General features: G+C 44.9%; 1 protein-coding gene across 1 annotated transcript in view; it reads right to left on the reverse strand.

Moving 5' to 3' along the window:
- LOC141148370 (uncharacterized) overlaps nucleotides 1-24,381 on the reverse strand; it is an 83,288-nt gene that overhangs the window by 37,275 nt on the left and 21,632 nt on the right. Inside the window, exon 3 of the mRNA XM_073635786.1 lies at nucleotides 16,569-16,619. Within this exon, the coding sequence (XP_073491887.1) occupies nucleotides 16,569-16,619 (51 nt within the window). The remainder of the gene's footprint in view (nucleotides 1-16,568; nucleotides 16,620-24,381) is intronic.

A 24,381-nucleotide genomic window follows, 5' to 3' on the forward strand; every position in this document is an offset into this window, starting at 1 on the left:
TACACAATTCTGACGCACAAAGTGCCACACATGCTCAGAATCAAGCAGAAAAGCAGCAATGGGTATTGAATGTCATTTTTCTTGGCTCGTTGTACGTGTTGTACATCACAGCGTTCTTGACGTTCGGAATTTCCGATCAACTTTATGTGACCGTGTGTATGCAAGACAAGTTTGAGCCAACATCCGTCGGAAAAAATCCCATGGATTTTGTTGTTGCAAAATCCTATCGTGTGTACAGGGCATTACTCTATAAAAAAAGGGCAGGGTGTGGCGGACTCTGGGCACCCGGACTGGGTATCTCCGACAAGAAGCGGCTTCCCAAGATCTGTAACACGAGACCAGTGAATCTGTCTATAGTTACCCAAAGAACTAGATGTCAGGAAGGGCATGCCAGCACCCAAGATGGCAGCCGAAGAAGACAGCCTGTTACCTCAGTTCCTGTCAGAATACCATTGGTGCGCCTGCGCGCGCGTCAACACGCGCATGTGTGCGCGTGCACCCCGTGACAGTCCTTGCCGCCCGACAGGCTATTTAAACTGGGTCAGTACCCAGACTCGGTGCTGTCTGCTCTACAGTGTTCTCATTGTCTTGAATCTGATACATGTTCCTGTTATCTGACCCGGTTTGCTACTGACGTTCCTGCTTTCTGCCTGCACCTAACCCGGCTTGTCTTAGATGATGGGCCGTTGACACTAACTGGAATGATGTCGCTCTGCGCTTCCAATTCCGTATGGGTCTCTCCGAACCCTCTCAAGGATGAGTTAGCTTGAGTAGGAGTGCCCTCTACTCTGGAAGCCCTGATTGACTTATCTATTCAAATTGACCGTTGTTTGAGAGAACAAAGGTTGGAGAGAACTGCGGGCCAGTAACGCCCAGTATGGATGCCACCCCGGGTACCCAGCTCCTTCAACTCCGCTCCACCAGTTCCTGTCACGACTGCTAAAAACGCTCCAGAGCCTACGCAGCTCGGCCTTCTTCACCCCTCTCTCAATGCTGAAGAATGCCAGCATCTTCGCAAGCAGAACCTATGTTTATATTGTGGGGAATCAGGACATTATGTGAGGTCTTGCCCAGTTAAACCCCATAAGTGCCTCTCAGTTACTTCTCCTCCTCCAACTCCGAATGTGCCCAGCAGCTCTGTTCATCTTACTCTTCCTATTTTGTTGCAGCTGCCAGGAGGGACTATTCAGACTTCCCCTATAGTTTATTCCGGGGCCTGCAGCTGTTTTGTGGACTTGACCTTTGCTGCAAGACATTATATCCTGCTACAGCTCAAAACACAGAGACTCTCCATCCACCTGGCTGGTTACTCACAAAACCATTCCCCTGCTTGCCACTACTACCAAGGGCCATCAGGAACTGCTACGTCTGGATGCCATCGCTTCTCCTTTGTTTCCGATTATCCTCAGTATGCCTTGGGTGAAGGCCCACAATCTCCATATCAACTGGGCCACGGAGGAAATTAAGTTTCTCTCCCCCTATTGTATCCAGTGCTGTTTACGAACCCCTTGTGGTGAGCCTTCTCTGCTATGCCTTGACACAGACTCTGAGACCTGTTGGTCCATAATCACAGTTTATAATGACTTCCTGGACTTATTTAGCAAGAAAGGGGCAGAGACTCTTCCTCCTCTTCAGTCTTACGACTGTCCAATTGAACTTCTTCCCGGAATCGAAGTACGTTTCGTAAGAATCTTTCCTCTACCTGAATGTGAGCTTGTCGCTCCGAAGGACTACATAGATGATAATCTTGAGAAGGGGTTCATTCGCCCCTCCACATCCCCGGCCCGGGGCAGGAATCTTTGTAGAAAAGAAAAAACATTCATTACGGCCCTGTGTGGACTACCATGAGCTCAATAAAGTTATGGTTAAAAAACGTTATCCCCTTCCATTAGTGCCTGAACTTTTCCAGAGACTTGGCACTGCCACCGTATTCATAAAACTGGATCTCCGAGGTGCCTATAAAACTTAGTTCGCATACGAGAAGGCAATGAATTGAAGACTGCTTTTCGCACACAGTTTGGGCATTTCGAGTATCTCATAATGCCCTTTGGACTCTGCAATGTCCCGCTACCTTCCAGCACTTCATTAACGATGTCCTCCGAGACTTTCTGGATTTGTTTGTTATAGTGTATCTTGATAACATACTAATCTTTTCTCCCTCTCTAGACAACCATCGCAGACATGTCAAAAGTGTGCTATGTCGCCTTCAACATGGACTTTATACCAAACCCGAGAAGTGCAAGTTTGAACGCCAAAGCATCCAATTCCTGGGCCTGATCATATCCACCGAGGGTATCAAGATGGATCCCCAAAAGGTCACGGCTATCTTGGACTGGCCAACCCCCAGTGATAAGAAGGGTATCCAACGCGTCATAGGGTTCACGAAATTCTACCGGAAATTCAACAAGAGCAGCAAGTCCAGAGCTTGGGGGTTGTAAAAACTGTTACCTGTCCCGAACAGACCTTGGAGAATGATCTCAATTAACTTTATGGTGGAATTGCCCCCCATCCGAGGGCTACAGTACTATTTTTGTGATTGTCGACCGGCTGTCCAAGATGGCTCATTTCCTCCCTATGAAGGGTACTCCCTCTGCACAAGAAACTGCACGGATCTTTATCAAGGAAGTTATAAGACTCCACAGAGTTATAGCAAATATCGTTTCTGACAGAGGGGTCCAATTCACCTCCAGATTCTGGAAATCTTTATGTGAATCTCTTGGAATTGAACTTTTGTTTTCTTCAGCCTATCATCCGCAAACAAATTGACAAACAGAAAGAACCAAACACTTGAACAATATCTTCTCTTCTTTTTCACAAGATGATTGGGTATCCCTACTTCCTCTGGCCTAGTTCTCTTACAATAATTCTGTTCATTCAGCCACAAAACAATCTCTTTTCTTTGCCAACTATGGTTTTCATCCCTCTTTTCTGTACAACACAATACCAGAATGTGCTGTACCCGCTGTCCTTGAAACAATGAACTTCTTTAACACTAACAATAAACTGTTACAGGAAACAATGGCCAAGACCCAGGCCTATAACAAAAAGATCTTCGACAAGAAGAAGAGGGGGGAGTTGATCTTGAATCCAGGTGGCCAAGTCTGGTTAGCCACTACGAATCTGAAGTTAGCCTGCCCTTCGAGGAAGCTAGATCCTAAGTTTGTGGGGCCTTTTCCTGTGAAGAGGCGGATCAACAATGTCGCTTACAAACTGGAACTACCAGACGCCTTCAGGATCCATCCTGTGTTCCACATAGCTTTACTGAAGCCCGCTATCCCTAATCCTTTTCCAGATCGAAATGTAGGTCCACCTGAACCTGTGGTTATAGACGGTGAGGAAGTTTAGTGGAGGTGATCTTAGACTGCAGGAAAAGGAGGAATCAGGTTCAGTGCTTGATTAAGTGGAGAGGATATGGCCCTGAGGACAAATCGTGGAAGGCAACATCCATGCCAAAGAACTTATCCAAACCTTCAAGAACGCCCATCCTGACAAAGTGGCTAGATTGGGCATCGGGAGGCTGCCCGTTAGGGGGGCGGCAATGTAAGGAAGGGAATGCCAGCACCCAAGATGGCAGCCGAAGAAGACGGCCTGTTACCTCAGTTCCAGTCAGAATACCGTAGTGCGCCTGCACGCGCATCAACATGCGCACGTGCCCCATGACAGTCCTTGGCGCCCAACAGGCTATTTAAACTGGGTCAGTACCCAGACTCTGTGCTGTCTGCTCTACAGCGTTCCTGTGTGTTCCCATTGCCTTGAATCTGATACCTGTTCATGTTATCTGACCTGGTTTGCTACTGATGTTTCTGCTTTCTGTCTGCACCTGACCCAGCTTGTCTGACTTTGCATCTGCCTGCTTCCTCTGCTACCTTGCTGCCAGCCTGTTACCAATCCGGCCTTTATCCTGACTAGGCTTCTGCCTTCGCATCTGTTCCTAACATGCCCACCAGTGTATGACCCGGCCTGCCTGTACCTGCCTTCTCTTCTGCCCTTGGAGTCCTGCTGAACTTCCATCCAATCTGCAGCTGCCTCGGCTCCACTACAGCGATTCACCAGGCACTCGTGCGACTCTGCACTCCTGCGCCACCTGTCTCCTCTACCAGGGGGCCTCGAGTCAGAGGTGTAAGAGAGGCCGTCCTCTGCATATCAGGCTCTACCGTCAGGTATGTGACACTAGGCAATACTAGTTTTGTAGTAAACCAGAATAAGAATAGTTTATTTGAAAACACACAGAGAATTTATACACCAGAGGACATCCCCCCTCCTGATCATATTACCCTGACAATACAAACTGCACACAGAAGTATAATTACAACCACTGACATACTATAAACATTACATTAAATAGACACATGGACAATGTTGTGATTAATCAGAGATCTCCACTTCAGGTCAGACTTGCTGTCACCGAGCTCACACAGTACAATGCACATTATCATTAGTATAAACACAGAACACCTTCAGACAATAGCAGGAGACCTCCGGTAACAGGCTGTCTGGCTCCTACATGGAACAGAGGCCAATGTGACCAGCTCTTTCAATGAACATGTATAGTTCAGAATCAAGAAAGCAGGAATAGTCTTCATATATTTCTTGAGGGATATTGCTGATAAATATTACTGTCCCATCTGAAGTAACCCAAACCACATTCTTAGTGTCCATTAGGTAGTTGTCCATTTTTTGCTCAGTCACCCTGTGCCCATAATAGACACAGGATAAATTACACATAAGAGGGACATGGGAAGCTGAAACAAAGGTTTCCCATTCCTCTTCAAAAGCCCCTGTCCAATTTAGGTCTGTCACAGGGGTTCTCTGTGATGTTAGTGATTCATAGGGACGCTTTCTTAGAAACCATTGCCAGCGTGAAGCTGTCATATCTGGAAGCAATAGAACTACCACTTCTATATATATATGCTGATCAGGGGCTAAGGTTTGGGGCATTTTTCTGAATGCCAGAACAGCCAATTAGAACAGAAGCAGGACCCGGAAGATTGCAGCTATCACTTAAAGTAGAGCTATAATCAAAAAAAATGTTAGCTGGTAAAGAAGGGTCATAACCCCTGTTGGTATATTTTTAGCCATCTGTGTCCCATTGCAGAGATTTCCCTTCACTTCCTGTCCCATAGCCAATACAGGAATAGAAAATCTGTGCAAATGGAATTCCTTGGGGCCCCCCCAGGTCACCAGAACTAGTGTTCCCATTGGAAGATTTCCTCTCTATTACTTTTCTGGGAACAACCCAAAATTTGGGATTTTATTTTACTTTCACTTTAAATTATAATGGTAAACAGGACAAATAGACAGGGGGAATCCCCCTAACGGGGATATAGACAGCAATAAAATCTGACAGTGGTTCTAATCCATCTCCACTCTATCCAAGACTAAAAAAAAGTTTTGCCTTTAGTTATACTTTATTATTATTATTATTTTTATTATACACGATTTATATAGCGCCAACAGTTTACGCAGCGCTTTACAATGTATAGGGGGGACAACACAATTACAGTACAATACAAAATGTACAGGAGGGCCCTGCTCGTAGAGCTTACATTCTAAAGGGAGGGGTGGTGGTACAAAAGGTAATAACTGCAGAGAATGATTTGATGGGGGTGGCTCGGGGATAGTTGTTATGTGGGTGTGGGATAGGCTTCCCTGAATAAATGAGTTTTTAGGGATCTCCTAAAGGTGGACAGGGTAGGGGCTGATCGGATATACTGGGGCAGGGAGTTCCAGAGGATGGGAGAGGCTCTGGAGAAGTCCTGAAGGCGAGCATGAGAGGAGGTAACATGGGAGCTAGAGAGCAGGAGGAGCGAAGGAGGCGATTTGGGCGATATCTGCAGATGAGGTTGGTGATGTAGATGGGGGCGATGTTGTGAATGGCCTTGTATGTTATGGTTAGCATTTTGAATTTTACACGGTGGGGTAGGGGAAGCCAGTGAAGAGATTGGCAGAGAGGGGCGGCAGTCACGGATCGATTAGTAAGGTGCATTAGTCTAGCAGCAGCATTCATAATAGACTCAAGGGAGGGATAGCCTGCTTAAGGGTAGGCCATTAAGGAGAGAGTTGCATTAGTCAAGGTGGAAAATAATCAAGGAGCGAATAAGTTGCTTTGAGGTGTCATTAGTTAGGAAGGGTCGAATTCTGGAGATGTTGCAGAGGTTAAGGCGGCAGGATTTAGCCAGTGATTGGATATGGGGGCTGAAGGAAAGGTCAGAGTCAAGGATTACACCCAGGACCCTGGCATGTGTGGAGGGACCAATGGTTGTGTTGTTGATATTAATGGTGAAGTCACAGGGGAGACCGTGAAGGAGGAAATATAACAAGCTCAGTTTTAGAAAGATTAAGTTTGAGGAAGTGGTGTGACATCCATACCGATATGTCATTCAGTAAGTTTGAGATCCGTGAGGAGATTGAGGGGGTGAGTTGAGGAGTGGAGAGATAGATCTGGGTGTCATCGGCATAGAGGTGGTATTGGAAGCCATGGGAGGTTATCAACTGGCCCAGGGAAGAGGTATAGAGTGAGAATAGGAGAGGCCAAAGGAGGGAGCCTTGGGGTACCCCAACAGAAAGAGGAAGGGGAGCGGAGGAGATGGATTTGTAAGTGACACTGAAAGTGCGCTGAGATAGGTAGGAGGAGAACCAGGATAGTGCAGAATCACGGAGGCCAAGGGAGTGTAATTTGCTGAGGAGGAGCAGGTGGTCAACTGTGTCAAAGGCAGCAGAGAGGTCTAAAAGTATGAGTATGGAGTAATGGCCATTGGTTTTAGCAGTTAGTAGGTCATTGGTGAGTTTTAGTAGGGCAGTTTCAGTAGAATGCTGTGGGCGGAAGCCAGACTGTAGGGGGTCGAGAAGGTTGTTGTCCGTGACGTAGCGACTCATTTGGTCATGAACAAGGCGTTCGATGGGAGGCAAACGGGAGCAGGGAGATGTGTCTTAAGTTATTCAAACAGGTGGGGTCTAGTGAGGGTTTTTTGAGTATGGGAGTAACCAGTGCATGTTTGAGCGGGAAAGGAAAGGTGCCGGAGGAGAGAGAGAGGTTGAAGATGTTGGTTAGGGAGTTGAGGATAGAGTGGGAAGGTGGTCGCAGTAATTGAGTAATACTTTAAGAAGTTCTCGTTGCTTGGGGAGCCAAGATTAAGGTAAGTCTCTTTTAATGGTTGCCTAAGCAAAAACAACCTTTTAGCCCTCACATTGAGGGGACGCCCCACTGCCAGAGTATTTTTTTTTTCCTGGAGTGTTAAGGAAAAACTTGCTACTGTTAATATTGCTAACTACAGTACATACACATCTTCAGCAAATAGGTGTTACCCTAACGTCGCAGTCATGATAAAAATCGCTGATCGCCACCATTACTAGTAAAAAAAAAATTATTTAAAAAAATGCCATAAAACTATCCCCTATTTTGTAGATGCTATACCTTTTGCGCAAACCAATCAATAAAGGCTTATTGCGATTTTTATTAATACGTATGATCCCAAACTGAGGAAAAAAAATGTTTTTTTATATATTTTTTGGGGATATTTATTATAGCAAAAAGTAAAAAATATTGCTTTTTTTTTTCAAAATTTTCGCTCTTTTTTTGTTTATAACGCAAAAAATAAAAACCGCAGAGGTGATCAAATACCACCAAAAGAAAGCTCTATTTGTGGGGAAAAAAGACGTCAATTTTGTTTGGGAGCCATGTCGCACGACCGCGCAATTGTCAGTTAAAGCAACGCAAAAAGTGCTCTGGTCTTTGGCCAGCCAAATGGTCCGGGGCTGAAGGGGGAAAATCTTCCAGTCTGTAAGTGGGTAATACTTGGGGTCACCTGGTGGCGGAAGCACTACGAATGATGATTGCTAGAACACTGGTGGAACAAGTGAATTGTGGATGATTTGTTTCCTTTGGACTTTCTTATTTCACATATATTTTTCCTTTTTAGCCCTGGTGAATGGGCTCCTAGGGACACTTATTTACATATTTGGTGTGATTTCTTTATACACGTTTTTTCACCAAATAAGTTTGATGTCATTATATTGATTCATTTTTGTGTTTTCACAATATTGAGTTAAATCTTTTAGCGCTGCTTCATTAATTTTTAAAATTGTTGTACATTTGATATTTAACCTCTTGCTGTCTGCGCTATAGCCGAATGACGGCCACAGTGCGGACCTGAATTTCCGGGAGGCCGTCATATGACGGCCCCCCCTGTGCACCCGCCCCGCGTGCCCCCTGTATTCTGCGCACGGCGCGCGCTGTGATCATAGAGTCACTGAGACTCGGGTGATCACAGATCCGAGTAAGGGGCCAGTCCCGGCCCCTTATCACGTGATCAGCTGTCAGCCAATGACAGCTGATCACATGACGTAAACAAAAGCTCAGTAATCTTTTATTTTCTCCTCACGCGGCTCATCTGCAAGGGACATCGATCCCGAAGAGGAAGAGGCAATTATGCCTCATCTGTGCCCACCAGTACCCCCTGCCAGTGCCACCTGTCAGTGCCCACAGTGCCCACCAATGACACCTATTAATGCCCATGAGTGTCACCTATCAATGCCCATGATTGCCACCATCAATGCCCACCAGTGGTGCCAATCAGTGCCACCTAGCAGTGCTGCCTATCAGTGTAACCGATCAGTGCCCATTATTGACACCCATCAGTGCCCATCACTGCCACCCATCAGTGCCCATCACTGCCACCCATCAGTGCCCATCACTGCCACCTATCAGTGCCCATCAGCGTACATCAATGAAGGAGAAAATTTACCTGTTTGCCAAATTGTATAACAAAATATAAAAGAAAAAAAAATGTAAAAAAAATTTGGTCTTTTTAAATATTTTTAACAAAAAATAAAAACCGCAGAGGTGATCAAATACCACTAAAAGAAAGCTCTATTTGTGGGAAAAAAATGATAAAAATTTCATTTGGGTACAGTGTTGTATTACCGCGCAATTGTCATTCAAAGTGCGACAGCGCTGAAAGATGAAAATTGGTCTGGACAGGAGGGGGGTTTATGTGCCCAGTAAGCAAGTGATTAAGCTATGGGTGTCTAAGAAAACGGTGCCTTCTGGTACTGACACGGGCACTTCAAATTCACAGATATTTCTATTATGCCGCGTACACACGAGCGGATTTTACGGCAGACTTTGTCCGGCGTACTTTGACGGACTTTCCGACGGACTTTCCGAATGAACGGACTTGCCTACACACGATCAACCAAAGTCTGACGGATTCGTACGTGATGACGAATGACCGGACTAAAACAAGGAAGTTGATAGCCAGTAGCCAATAGCTGCTCTAGCGTCGGTTTTTGTCCATCGGACTAGCATAGAGACGAGCGGACTTTTCGACCGGACTCAAGTCCGTCGGACAGATTTGAAACATGTTTCAAATCTAAGTCCGTCAAACTTTTGAAAAAACAAAGTCCGCTGGAGCCCACACACGATCGAATTGTCCTACGGACTCCGGTACGCCAGACCAAGTATGCCGTAAAGTCTGATCGCGTGTACGCGGCATTAGACTTTATTTCTTAATATTTCCATCCAAGGCCTTGTCATGCCAAGAGGCATCTGTGTTCGTGAATCCTGAGCAATACACAAACTGTCAGCTACTTGCCTGGATCTTCTGCCTGTGTAATGGATCTGTCTGAACACAATCTGCCTGGACCTCTGCATTTAACATGACTGCAGTCATGAGTGATATTCCAGTATTTCTCTTGGTGGTCTGTCAGGTGTTGCCAAGAGTTTGTTAACCACTTCAGCCCCGGAAGATTTTACCCCCTTCCTGACCAGAGCACTTTTTACAATTCGGCACTGCGTCGCTTTAACTGCTAATTGCGCGGTCATGCAATGCTGTACCCAAATGAAATTTGCGTCCTTTTCTTCCCACAAATAGAGCTTTCTTTTGATGGTATTTGATCACCTCTGCCGTTTTTATTTTTTGCGCTATAAACGGAAAAAGACCGAAAATTTTGAAAAAAAATGATATTTTCTACTTTTTGTTATAAAAAAAATCCAATAAACTAAATTTTAGTCATACATTTAGGCCAAAATGTATTCGGCCACATGTCTTTGGTAAAAAAAATGTCAATAAGCGTATATTTATTGGTTTGCGCAAAAGTTATAGCGTCTACAAACTAGGGTACATTTTCTGTAATTTACACAGCTTTTAGTTTATGACTGCCTATGTCATTTCTTGAGGTGCTAAAATGGCAGGGCAGTACAAAACCCCCCCAAATGACCCCATTTTGGAAAGTAGACACCCCAAGGAAATTGCTGAGAGGCATGTTGAACCCATTGAATATTTATTTTTTTTGTCCCAAGTGATTGAATAATGACAAAAAAAAAAAAAAAATTTACAAAAAGTTGTCACTAAATGATATATTGCTCACACAGGCCATGGGCATATGTGGAATTGCACCCCAAAATACATTCAGCTGCTTCTCCTGAGTATGGGGATACCACATGTGTGGGACTTTTTGGGAGCCTAGCCGCGTATGGGGCCCCGAAAACCAAGCACCGCCTTCAGGATTTCTAAGGGCATAAATTTTTGATTTCACGCCTCACTACCTATCACAGTTTTGAAGGCCATAAAATGCCCAGGTGGCACAAACCCCCCCCCAAATGACCCCATTTTGGAAAGTAGACACCCCAAGCTATTTGCTGAGAGGCATGGTGAGTATTTTGCAGCTCTCATTTGTTTTTGAAAATGAAGAAAGACCAGAAAAAAAAAAAATTTTTTTCTTTTTTCAATTTTCAAAACTTTGTGACAAAAAGTGAGGTCTGCAAAATACTCACTATACCTCTCAGCAAATAGCTTGGGGTGTCTACTTTCCAAAATGGGGTCATTTTGGGGGGTTTTGTGCCACCTGGGCATTCCATGGCCTCCGAAACTGTGATAGGCAGTGAAGAGTGAAATCAAAAATTTACGCCCTTAGAAAGCCTGAAGGCGGTGCTTGGTTTTCGGGGTCCCGTGCGCAGCTAGGCTCCCAAAAAGTCCCACACATGTGGTATCCCCGTACTCAGGAGAAGCAGCAGAATGTATTTTGGGGTGTAATTTCACATATTCCCATGGCATGTTTGAGCAATATATCATTTAGTGACAACTTTGTGCAAAAAAAAAAAAAAAATTTGTCTCTTTCCCGCAACTTGTGTCGCAATATAAAATATTCCATGGACTCGACATGCCTCTCAGGAAATAGCTTGGGGTGTCTACTTTCCAAAATGGGGTCATTTGGGGGGGGTTTTGAACTGTCCTGGCATTTTATGCACAACATTTAGAAGCTTATGTCACACATCACCCACTCTTCTAACCATTTGAAGGCAAAACCCTTTCTGACACTTTTTGATTACGTGAAAAAATTATTTTTTTTTGCAAGAAAATTACTTTGAACCCCCAAACATTATATATTTTTTTAAAGCAAATGCCCTACAGATTAAAATGGTGGGTGTTTCATTTTTTTTTTTCACACGGTATTTGCGCAGCGATTTTTCAAACGCATTTTTTGTGGAAAAAACACACTTTTTTAAATTTTAATGCACTAAAACACACTATATTGCCCAAATGTTTGATGGAATAAAAAAGATGATCTTAAGCCGAGTACATGGATACCAAACATGACATGCTTTAAAATTGCGCACAAACGTGCAGTGGCAACAAAATTAATACATTTTTAAAAGCCTTTAAAAGCCTTTACAGGTTACCACTTTAGATTTACAGAGGAGGTCTACTGCTAAAAATACTGCCCTCGATCTGACCTTCGCGGTGATACCTCACATGCATGGTGCAATTGCTGTTTACATTTGACGCCAGACCGACGCTTGCGTTCGCCTTAGCGCGAGAGCAGGGGGGACAGGGGTGCTTTTTTTTTTTTTACTTTATTATTTTTTTGCTTTTTTATCTTATTTTTAAACTGTTCCTTTCATTTTTTTTTTTTTTTAAATCATTTTTATTGTTATCTCAGGGAATGTAAATATCCCCTATGATAGCAATAGGTAGTGACAGATACTCTTTTTTGAAAAAATTGGGGTCTATTAGACCCTAGATCTCTCCTCTGCCCTCAAAGCATCTGACCACACCAAGATCGGTGTGATAAAATGCTTCCCCAATTTCCCAATGGCGCTGTTTACATCCGGCGAAATCTAAGTCATAAAATGCTCGTAGCTTCCGGTTTCTTAGGCCATAGAGATGTTTGGAGCCACTCTGGTCTCTGATCAGCTCTATGGTCAGCTGGCTGAATCACCGGCTGCATTCTCAGGTTCCCTGTTGAGACAGGAGAGCCAGAGAAAAACACGGAAGACGGTGGGGGGGGGCATTCCCTCCCACTGCTTGTAAAAGCAGTCTAGAGGCTAATTAGCCGCTAGGATTGCTTTTACATGAAAGCCGACCGCTGGCTGAAAAGAATGGTTAACAATAAAGCACAGTAAACGGTAAAGTATAAAAAATTTCATACCTGAAAAGCAAACATGATAAAACATAATAACAATAAAACATTGCAGAATAGAATACAGTAAAAAAGAGCAGAACAATAGAGAGAGAATAGAGAGAGAGAATAAAACAACAACTATTTTTTTTTGTGTTTTTTTTGCAAACTTGTAACTTTTATAACGGTAACCGGTTCCAGGTTCGGGTCTCTCAAAATGCGATGGCATCTTGGGAGACCCTGTGAAAGTGTGCCTAGTCTGTGCAATGCTGTACCCTACGCTAATACTCAACTAGTGCATGGTAGCGTTCAAAACATTCACCAATGCAAAGACCAGGATTGTCAGGACAGGAGGGACAATAATAGCGGGTGTCACGCCTATATCCGCGCTTGCTGCAGACACAACATCTTTTTGGGGGGGTTTGTTGGGTAGGGGTACTCGGGAGGACATAAAAATGCCTCTCATGCAGCCGACTGCATTTGGTTGGGGATGTGAATGGGGGAAGTACGGGCGCTGCAGAAGCGGTGGGTTCCCAATTAGGATTGACGAATGCAGTAGGAAGGGCACTATGGGCACGATGGGCCTGTATTTGTCTTTTTGGTGGCAGCGGGACACTACTTGTGCTTGCCACCTCACCAGCTTGAACTGCACTTATGGGACTCGCCACGTCACCAAGTGTTACTGCAGTGCTGGTTTGACTACGACCGGGGTGTACTAGGCCGCTGGCGCTTGCCAGTTCACCAAAACGCTACCAAAAAAACTGTTAGCGATCGCAGGGATCAGGCCTGACTCTGCGAACGCTGCAGTTATGCGTTTAGTGTTCTGTAAGTGACAGTGATCGATCGATACTGCACTTGGGTGGGCTGGGCTGGGCCGGGCGGAGGGGCAAAACGCAGGTGCTAGTAGGTATCTGGGCTGATCCCGCTAACACTGCGTTTTTGGGAACCCTAAACTGCTGGGGACGCCAGTATAGATCTGATCGGATCAGGTATTGATCCGTTCAGATACTATACCACTAAGGGAGGTGTACGGTGCGTGCGTGGGTGTTAGCGGTACTGGCGCTAACCTGACGCTGCCTGGGGCTGGTGCTTACCAGTTCACCAAAACGCTACCAAAAAAACTGTTAGCGATCGCAGGGATCAGGCCTGACTCTGCGAACGCTGCAGTTATGCGTTTAGTGTTCTGTAAGTGACAGTGATCGATCGATCGATACTGCACTTGGGTGGGCTGGGCTGGGCTAGGCTGGGCGGAGGGGCAAAACGCAGGTACTAGCAGGTATCTGGGCTGATCCCGCTAACACTGCGTTTTTGGGAACCCTAAACTGCTGGGGACGCTAGTATAGATCGGATCAGATATTGATGCGTTCAGATACTATACCACTAAGGGAGGCGTATGCAGCGTGCGTGGGTGTTAGCGGTACTGGCGCTAATCTGACGCTGCCTGGGGCGACGCATATCACCGCCGGGCGATCAGGGGGCTAAACCTTTATTCGATAATAAACGGCGGGTGCCCTGACACTATAAAAAATAAACGAACTAACCAGCGTCACCCGTAACAGTTATACGGTGATCAGTGGTGAAAGGGTTAACTAGGGGGCAATCAAGGGGTTAAAACATTTATTAGGTAGTATATGGGGGTCCCTGTCGCTATAAAACGCTGACGGCGAACCTAAATATTTACCTCACTAACTAGCGTCACCAGCGACACTAATACAGCGATCAGAAAAATGATCGCTTAGTGACACTGGTGACGGGGGGTGATCAAGGGGTTAAAACTTTATTAGGGGGGGTTAGGGGGGTACCCTAGACCTACAGGGGGCTAACCCTAATTGTCCTAACACTGTAACTGTCACAAACTGACACTATGCAGCAATCAGAAAAAAAAAAAAAAAAAAAACCTGCTTGGTGTCAGTTTGTGACAGGGGGGGTGATTGGGGGGGGATCGGGGGGCGATCGGGGGGGGATCGGGGTGTTTAGTGTGCCTGGCATGTTCTAGTGTGTTGTGTGTGTGTTGTGCACTTACTTACATGTCGTCTCTCCTCGGGCCGGAACGGAAACTCCCGAGCCGAGGAGAGATGACATCACATCCTCTGCCTCTGTGTACTATACAGAGGCAGAGGATGTTTCTCATTGGCTGGGAGCGATCGCGAGGGGGGGGCCACGATCGGATGGCCTCCCCCTCGTCTCTCACTTCTCCCAGCCAAATGCCGACCGCAGCTGGCACCGGGGGGGGTCCGATCGGACCCCCCGCCCGCGGGAAGGCAATCACGTACCAGGTACGTGATTTTGCCTGCCCGTGCCATTCTGCTCACGTATATAGGCGTGAGGCGGTCGGCAAGTGGTTAAAGTTTTGAAAGGATGGGAGCGCCACACCAGGTTGTATAGACTTTTTAAAAGATTTTTATTTTGTAACAGCCTGTCTTTTAAATCTTTTAAAAAGTTCGGCCCCCTCCTCCTTCTTCCGCCATCGTTCCAGTTAGAAAGTGCAGCGCGCTTCGCACATGTGCAGTAGGGAGCCGGCTGTGAAGCCCAAAGTCTTCACTACCGGTTTCCCTTTAATGGAGATGGAGGCGGCAGCACCCGACAGCAGATCTGAAAATTGTCTGGGGTGCCAACATTGCGGGCTCCCTGGACAGGCAAGCGTCCATATATTATATACATTTTTTTTCTCTAGGCGGAACAACTCTTTAACAAACTAATCCGAAATGAAACAAAACAAATGTACATTTCTAGTCATAACAGAATATAAACTCCCCACAGTGCTCCTTGGTAAGTTCTAAAGGTGGCCGTACAATGGTAGATTTTTAAACAAATGTTTGTACAAATATTCAAATGAAAATTCCTACGAAAATTCTCGGTGCATTCAATGACTTGATGACTGTCGTCCAAAAACATTTCAAAATTTAATTTGCTTTTAACATTTGATTCTTGGAATGAATGGATTTAACCAAAAGTAAACCACATACAGTCTGCGAAATCCATTCGTTCAGGAAAAATGTACAATCCTGCTTCTACAAACTTGTCACTGTGGTTGGAAACTAATGTCAATTTTACCTCACCAATGATTAGAAAATCAAAAAAGCTCTTAACATGAAACATTTTAAATTCAATTCTACTAGTGTATGGCAGGTTTAAGATTGTACACATTGACAAGCCCATATTTCTCACTAGTGACACAAGGAATCCATATTTTCACACTGTAAAGTTTCATACAATCAACTTGCCTTAATTGAATACTATTTACTATTAATATTACAAAAAATAAATCAGTATTCAGCTCTATTCACCATCAGATCTATCTTACTTGCAGCAGCCCAGGTGTTTTCATCTTTTTACCAATTTTGGCCACTGGAGAAATACAGTAAATTAATACACCACCTTTTATAACACAATCACATGATTAACCTGTTGCCATCCACATATCACATACGTGAGGTGGCAAAAGGGTGGGCTTTACACATATGCATCACTGGGCAGCCAATGTTTCTGTGATGAGGGCTCCCAGCAGAGAGACTGAGCTGTGAAAGACTGGCAGGACCGGCTCACGACCATGTAATCACTGTGACAGTCAATCGCAGTGGTTACACGATAGCCAATCTCCCCATCCACTGGCCATTCAGAACATCCGGGCAGGTGGAAAGCTGGTTAAAGTGCATAAATATCTCAATCAACCTGTCTTTTCCTTATAAATTATAAACTAGAATGTAAAAAATGATTTCTTGTTTGGCCATGTACTGAATCTGGCTGACCACCGCCTGCCCTGATGTGTGCTTGTTATTGGACTACACATTGTCCTTAAGATTTGGCTGGTTGCTTGGCTTCTATTAGCTGTAACCAACAGGGCAAAAACCCAAAGGTCATGACCTAAAAGAGTCATGGAGACAAATTCCAGCCTCTCTGTGGGGATTCTTGGACTAAGCATTCCTTAGATTTCTTGCCTCTAGGAACCCACACTCACCACTAGTGGCACAGAGGATAAACACATTTACAAAATCTTGTAGTAGATTCCATTTTTCTGATAAAAGATTTGGAGGTGGAGTTTGATTTTTTCATTGACTAAATGACAAATAATGGACTTATCGTTCTAAAATATCAATTTACTTCCAATAATGAAGTAAATTATTAATAATGACAAAGATAAGCTTTCTTCCTCACCAAATTTCTCTTACCTGTGGTGGCACTGTTGTTCGGAGTTTCTACTGTCTGTTGGGTTGTTGCCACTGGAAAGATAAATGAATACAGCACGTGTTACAGGATGAAAGAGTATCAATAAAATGATCAGCAAAGAAGGCTTTTCCATGTGGAGGAATAAACTAGAATGTATCCAATATTATCTGTTTGTCTGTGCACCGACCCTGGCTGAACACCTCCTTCCCTGACCTCTGGCTATTATTGAACTATGCATTTGCCCGATGAAATGGTATGTTGCTTCATTGCCTGTTGGATCATTAGTGGTCACCAAGAGTGCAATTCAAAGAGCCATTACCTGGGAGAGTCAGGAAGACAAATCTTGGGCTACTTGGGGGAGAACCCTTGTAGAAGACTAAGCATTTGGTAGAGTTCATGAAATGGGAACCCACATCCCGCACAGGTGACATGGAGTGGACTCTGAATTCCACAGCGGGTGGTTGACACACAGGTGAATGATGGCAGAAGAACACCAAGTAGTCTATCAAGTCTGCCAATGGATTATTACAATTATTTTTTTTTCCTTTTTTTATATTTTGTATAGACCTATGTTTTTTAAAACATGTTTAAATTCACTTGCTGTAGATTGATACATTACCATATCATTACCATTGCCATTACAGTAAAATAATATTTTTGGTGATGACGTAAAATAATATTTTTTATATTCCAGTTGATACAACTTCTTGATTTGATAACAATGAAAGGTATTTGTGAATTACCAGAACCAGTTGAAATGTAAAAATGCTTGCAGAATGGAGTATATTAGATGCTGAATTTAACAGAGTTAAAGTGGAACTTTAGTCAGAAAATGAAAGTGGTTGTAAAGGCAGAAGGCATTCTATGCATTAAGATAAAAAAACCTTCTATGTGCAGCAGCCCCCCCCCATCAGCCCCCCTAATACTTACCTGAGCCCATCTCGATCCAGCGATGTTGCATGAGAGTCTCGGCTGCTCGGGACTCTCCCTCCTCATTGGCTGAGATGGAAGTGTGGCGCTATTGGCTCCCGCTGCTGTCAATCAAATTGAGTGAGCCAATGAGGGGCCAAGCCGCCACTCTGTGTCTGAATGGACACACAATGCAGTGGCTCCACTCAGGTGCCACCATAGCACTCAGCAGGAGGGAGGGGCCAGGAGAGCCAGCGAGGGATCAGAAAAGAGGAGGATCTGGGCTGCTCTGTGCAAAATCATTACATAGAGTAGGTAAGTATAACATGTTTTTTTTTAAAAGAAAAAAAACAAACTGAGACTTTAGTATCACTGTAAGTCCTGCTAGATCACCTCAGGCTGGTCCCTTTTGCAATTATAGATACAGTATGTAAAACATTAGAAATAAGTGCCTATAATGCTTAAAATCCAGTAATACACGTTTCACCCAGGATCGGTGCAAGGATTTTTGTCTACTCAAGCGAAGGTGAATTTTGGTGCCCCCCTCCCCAACCATCCTCCTGACACCCCTTCCCCTCTTTAATGCAACCCCCCACCCCTATATGGCATACATTTTACTTTTGCTCAATTAAGCTATAATGGTTTTGGTCTGAATCTCAAGTTTGTGCTATGACTCAGAAAGATTGCAGTCATTGTATGAAAATGAGAAATGTACAATTTCCACAGCAATTCAACATTCGTTGAATCTCTTACATCATGTGTCCCCATCAGAGTGTCCCCATAGATCAGGTTCCCCATCAGAGTCCCCCTTTACATCAGGTTCCCCTACCAGGGTGCCCTCTTACATCTTGTGTCCCCATCAGAGTCCCCCTTTACATCAGATGTTCTCATTAGAGTGCCCCCCAAGAATCAGGTGTCCCCATCAGAGTCCCCCTTACCAGTGCCGGGACAAGGTCATCTAGCGCCCAGGGCAAGAATGCCAAACTGCGCCCCCCCCCCCCTTCCCTTAGGGTTAGGATCAGGGCACTCCATCCCTGCAATAAACCATTGAGCCCAGGGCAGCCACCCCTCCTGTCCACCCCTTGTCCTGGCCATGCCCCTTACATCAGGTGTCCCAATCAGAGTGACCCTATCAGAGAGCAGGTATCCCCATCAGAGAACAGGCGGTGTTCCCATCAGAGTGACCCCCTAGAGGTGGTGTCCCCATCAAAATGTCCCCTTCCATCAGGTGTCCCAATCAGGATTTCCCAATTGACTTCCTGATATCGACAGGGCTTATCTTAACCTACAGCTGCTATATCCACCTGTACAGACCTCGCTTGCACCATGACCACCCTTCTGCCTGCTCCTCTTGCTCCAGATCTGCTTATCTAATATCAACCCCAGGTTGAAAGATGACCTTGCTACTGGTTCTGTACCTGATCTGCCCACCAGCTGCTGACCGGCCCTACCCGATCTTAAGCCAGGACTGAGCTCTTGTATGTCTTTTGAATACCTGTGTTAAGCTCCACTTACTATGCACCTGCCTACTTACCGATCTGTTGATCCTATGTTTGGCTATCACTTCTGCTGCTCCCGTGACTGGTATCCTGCCTGTCATCCTCCAGGGGGAGTCCACACATCACAAACTTAACCAGTGGCTCCCATTCACCCGACCCAGCAACCATCAGACCAGGCTGTCCTGACCTCTACCTGGTATTTGGCTACACACTTGCCTGATAATTTGGAGAGTTGCTTGCTGTCTGTTGGATTATTAGCTGTCATCAACAGAGCAAACCCAAGTGCCATGACCTGTAAGAATCTGTCATGTACCTTGGTTGGAGGCCAAAGTGATGAGAGGGCTTCCTCTTGCGGCTCTGGTCCGAATTCCCCTGAGTATGGAGACAGGGACACAGGGCATAAAGTAGTATGGGTGCCAGTAATCAGGTAGCAGGTAGCAGTTGCCCCTGACCTGTAGCCAGCAGCAGTGGAGGCACACCAGGAGAGGACCAAGGATGGCAGTCCACAGGATGGTACCCGGGATCTGGACCTTGGTAGTTCGGTATGGAGACTGCGAGGCAGGTTATGGTACCCATCAAGATCTAGGGCAGTGGTTCTCAACTCCTGTTCTCAGGACCCACTAACAGGCCAGGTTTGCAAGATAACTGAAATACATCACAGGTGATATCATTTGCTGCTCAATGATTGCAATATTCTAGTCTGCATCTCCCGAAGGTAATACTTAAAATCTGGCCTATAAGTGGGTCCTGAGGACAGGAGTAAACAACCACTGATCTAGCACATAGTCCGATGGCAACCCAGGGCCAGCATGGATAGACAGGACGGATGTAGTTAGTAGCCAAGCTGCGGTCATACACAAGGAGCAAGAGTAGACGTGATTGAGCAGCAGGCCGAGTTAGATACCAGGAAGGCAGCAGAACGTAATTAGACTGAAGCTGGGGTCAAAGTCCATAATCCACAAAGCAAGGCCAGGAGCAGGCTGGGTCTGCAACGGGAGGTCGGATAACAAAGATAGGAACACCAGTCTCGGAAAGCTGAAGAACATCCAGTATCATCGAGGCATCCTTTAAATAATCAGCTTGGTGCTATCTCATAATTGGGCATACAAGGGGCCGGGTGCGCCAGTGTGCCTGGACAGGCACGCCATGCACACTGGCGCACACAGATGAGCAAAAGTGTCAGTGTAAGCCAGTAACTGGCCGGAGACTATCTGTGCTTGCTAAGATGCTGCCAACCACAAAGCCAAAAGTGTCCCAGCAAGGGGCTGAACATGCAGCATAGACACTCCATCTTTAGTGCTGCCCCACCATGCAACAAATGTATGTACCTGTTTCTAACAGATACATGGGTCTGTCACATGCACAGACACTTGTCATGACAGGGTACTGAAGCATTTCTATTGCCATGTACACACAGCCGGACTTTTCGACCAAACTTGTCCGACGGAACGAATCTGTCGGACAATTAGACCGTGTGTGGGCTTCATCGGGCCTGCAGCGGACCTTCTCTGTCGAAAATGTGACGGACTTTAGATTTAGAACATGTTTCAAATCTATCCGATGGATTTGAGTCTAGTCGAAAAATCCGTTCGTCTGTATGCTAGTCCGACGGACGAAAACCAACGCTAGGGCAGCTATTGGCTACTGGCTATCAACTTCCTTATTCTAGTCCTGTCGTACGTCTTTACGGTCAAATCCATCGGACTTTGGTGTGATTGTGTGTAGACAAGTCTGATTCGGCGGAAGTCCGTTGAAAGTCCGTCGAAAAGTCAGACGTGATTCAGTCCGTCGAAAGTCCGGTCGTGTGTACACGGCATTAGACACTCCTTATGAACTTCCGGGGACTGTGTGATTGATTTTTTTTTTGCACTATAATTAATTTTATATTTTTGTGAATGGCTATTTTGAATATGAATGGCTTTTTATGTACGAAAGATGGGGGATGTCACAAAGTAGAATGCATTTTTTCTACTTACTTAATTTCTCACCAGGTAGTCTGGGTTTGTTTTATGGATATCAGTCTGAACAAGAAATATGGAGTTAAAAAATATCACAAAAAGCATTAAAGCGGTATTAAACCCAAAACAAAACATGTAATATATTGCAGGTTACCAATCCTTAGGTGTGGTTGCTGTATTTGTTTTCTTCTTTTTGGGGGGGAGGCTTTTTGCCTTCTATTTCCACTTGGTGATCCTGCCAGTAAGACACTTTCTGTCTTAGGGTGTATATGCTCTGGATGTATGAGCAATAGAGACATCTTTGGACAACAGCATTGTCAGTCTGGGTTAGGGGAGTGTTGGATGTACTAGCTGATTTAGATACTCTAATGCCGCGTACACACGACCGGACTTTACGGCAGACTTGGTCTGGCGGACCGGAGTCCGTCGGACAATTCGATCATATGTGGGCTCCAGCGGACTTTTTTTCCCCAAAAGTTCGACGGACCTAGAAATAAAACATGTTTCAAATCTTTCCGACGGACTCCAGTCCGGTCAAAAAGTCCGCTCATCTGTATGCTAGTCCGACGGACAAAAACCGACGCTAGGGCAGCTATTGGCTACTGGCTATGAACTTCCTTGTTTTAGTCTGGTGTACGTCATCACTTACGAATCCGTTGGACTTTGGTGTGATCGTGTGTAGGCAAGTCCGATCATTCGGAAAGTCCGTCGGAAAGTCCGTCAAAGTCCACCAGATCTAGTCCGTCGAAAGGTCCGCCCGTGTGTACGCGGCATTAAGCAGCCCAAAGATGAGTCGAAAAAGTGAAAGAACCTTCAAACAAAAATCTAAAATTTCATCCGATTTAAAATGCGATTGGGAAACAGGTGCACTATGTGGAAACTGAACTGGTCTATCAATGCAAATTTCTGTCCATTTTTTTACTCATCTATGCGCTGCCTAACATATTGCAGCTAAACTCCAGCTCACATTTTATAAGCAGTTACAAGAAGTTTTTTTTTCCTATAGGTTTTACATTAATCATTAAAATCTGATCATTGTAAGCACCCCTGCCAGTTGTAAATGGTTTGTCTCAACCCTCTAATTGTAATAAATGCACAGCACCTTAAAATAGTGACAGCAAATTAAAACATCCACTATAAATCATGAGCATAAACACATGAAAGTGAAAACCACAGACAAAAAGTACATAAATAAACAAGTCCTTTAACTCCTTTAACTTTAACTCCACAAAGTCCATACGGGAATAAAGATGCAAAGCTAAAAGAACATAAAACAGGAGGGTTGGGACTTTAGATGAGGTGAACAAGGAAGGCCAGGGGGACAGTCAAAAATTGCATAAAACACTTTATTGATACATAGTAGTGTAATACCACAATTGGAGTTTAAGTGTAGATTGTAATAACAAATCATATAGTGTGCAGTGGTTAGCACTCTCACCTAGCAGTAAAAAAGGGTCGCTGGTTCGAATCCCAACCACGACACTACCTGCCTGGAGTTTGCATGTTCTCCCTGTGCCTGCGTGGGTTTCCTCCGGGTACTCCGGTTTCCTCCCACACTCCAAAGACATGCTGGTAGGTTAATTGGCTTCTGTCCAAAATTGGCCCTAGTATATGAATGGGGACCTTGGATTGAGCAGTCACATCCTAACTGATACATGGCAGACATAGTAAACAGCCCCCAAATGGATGCAGGGAAAATAATCCTAATCTGGAAAAAATATTCACTGGAATAACATAGAATCATAAGGTAATAAAAAACTTGTAGGTATATGATTGTCTGGTGCATGTCGTAAGCCCGACGCGTTTCGTGTATTAAACACTCTTCAGGGGTGATATAGCACCAGGGTCTACAAAGGAAAAGAACAGTATAATAAAAACTGTATGAAAAAGAAAAAGCAAAAGAAAGTAAGATGAATAAAAATTAATAAAGAAAGGGCAAACAGAACCCCTAGTCTCCTATGGGTACTCACATGCCACGCGATGGTGAATCCAAAGGGGTCCACGACTGCCGGCAACCAATCAGCCCGGGCCCGGGAGCTGAGGGAGGGGCTCAAAGAGAGGGGCCAGGAGAGACTGAGACATAACATAAGGGTCCCCAGAGAGTAGTGGTTCACACTGGTAATTGGTGGGGATGGGGTCCTAAAGTAATAAAAGTAAAATGTATCAGGTGTAGCCCCAAAATATGACTGGGGCCCCTGCTTAAAACAAAAAGTACAGAAATATCCCTGTAAAACCCCCCTTACCTAAGGAAGGTGAGAAGTGGCCAACCGGAACTGACCCGGTGATCTACATGCTGCCTGGAAGCAGGCTAAGCCTGAATGAGAACCCTATATACGGCCAGTCCCCGCCCCAATCAGATAACCCCCCAGCATCACGCGGTGCAGGCACACATGCGGACGGAGGACTCATCCAGCGCAGCGGCGACCGCCGCCCACAGCTGCTGGGGAGGCCGCCATCCACGTGTCTGCACGAGAAGAAGGAAAGCACAGCGTCGAAAGCCGTGACACTCACGCAGAGGTCACGTGCATGACGAGGAGGCGTGATGCCGACGCACAGCGGGAAGCCCGCCCCAACCACCCATCAAGGAGGACGAGGGGGGGAGGGATCCCAGCCGTGCCTCGCAGCTCCCGGACACAGAACAAAAGGCCGTCGTGGACCCCTTTGGATTCACCATCGCGTGGCATGTGAGTACTTATAGGAGACTAGGGGTTCTGTTTGCCCTTTCTTTATTAATTTTTATTCATCTTACTTTCTTTTGCTTTTTCTTTTTCATACAGTTTTTATTATACTGTTCTTTTCCTTTGTAGACCCTGGTGCTATATCGCCCCTGAAGAGTGTTTAATACACGAAACGCGTCGGACTTACGACATGCACCAGACAATCATATACTGTACCTACAGGTTTTTTATTACCTTATGATTCTATGTTATTCCAGTGAATATTTTTTCCAGATTAGGATTATTTTCCCTGCATCCATTTGGGGGCTGTTTACTATGTCTGCCATGTATCAGTTAGGATGTGACTGCTATATGATTTGTTATTACAATCTACACTTAAACTCCAATTGTGGTATTGCACTACTATGTATCAATAAAGTGTTTTATGCAATTTTTGACTGTCCCCCTGGCCTTCCTTGTTCACCTCATCTAAAGTCCCAACCCTCCTGTTTTATGTACTGACGTATAGGGATGGAGACCTAGTGTCTCATTCAAAGTCCCATTCTTCTAACAAAGCTAAAAGAAGATTGCAGGAGCCGGACATTGCACCCGTGATCTGCTGATCGCGGGTGCAAAGCTTTTCAGGCTTCTGTAAAAAAAAAAAAAAAATACATTTATAAAAATAATAATAATAAAAAAATGTACCTGCAAAATCCTATGCATTTATTTATTTTTTTTTTAAATAAAAAAAGTTTTACCCCCTTCATGACCAGGCCATTTTTTGCTATTCAT

The sequence above is a fragment of the Aquarana catesbeiana genome, linkage group LG06 (genome assembly GCF_042186555.1).
Source record: "Aquarana catesbeiana isolate 2022-GZ linkage group LG06, ASM4218655v1, whole genome shotgun sequence".
In the NCBI taxonomy this organism is placed as follows: Eukaryota; Metazoa; Chordata; class Amphibia; order Anura; family Ranidae; genus Aquarana; species Aquarana catesbeiana.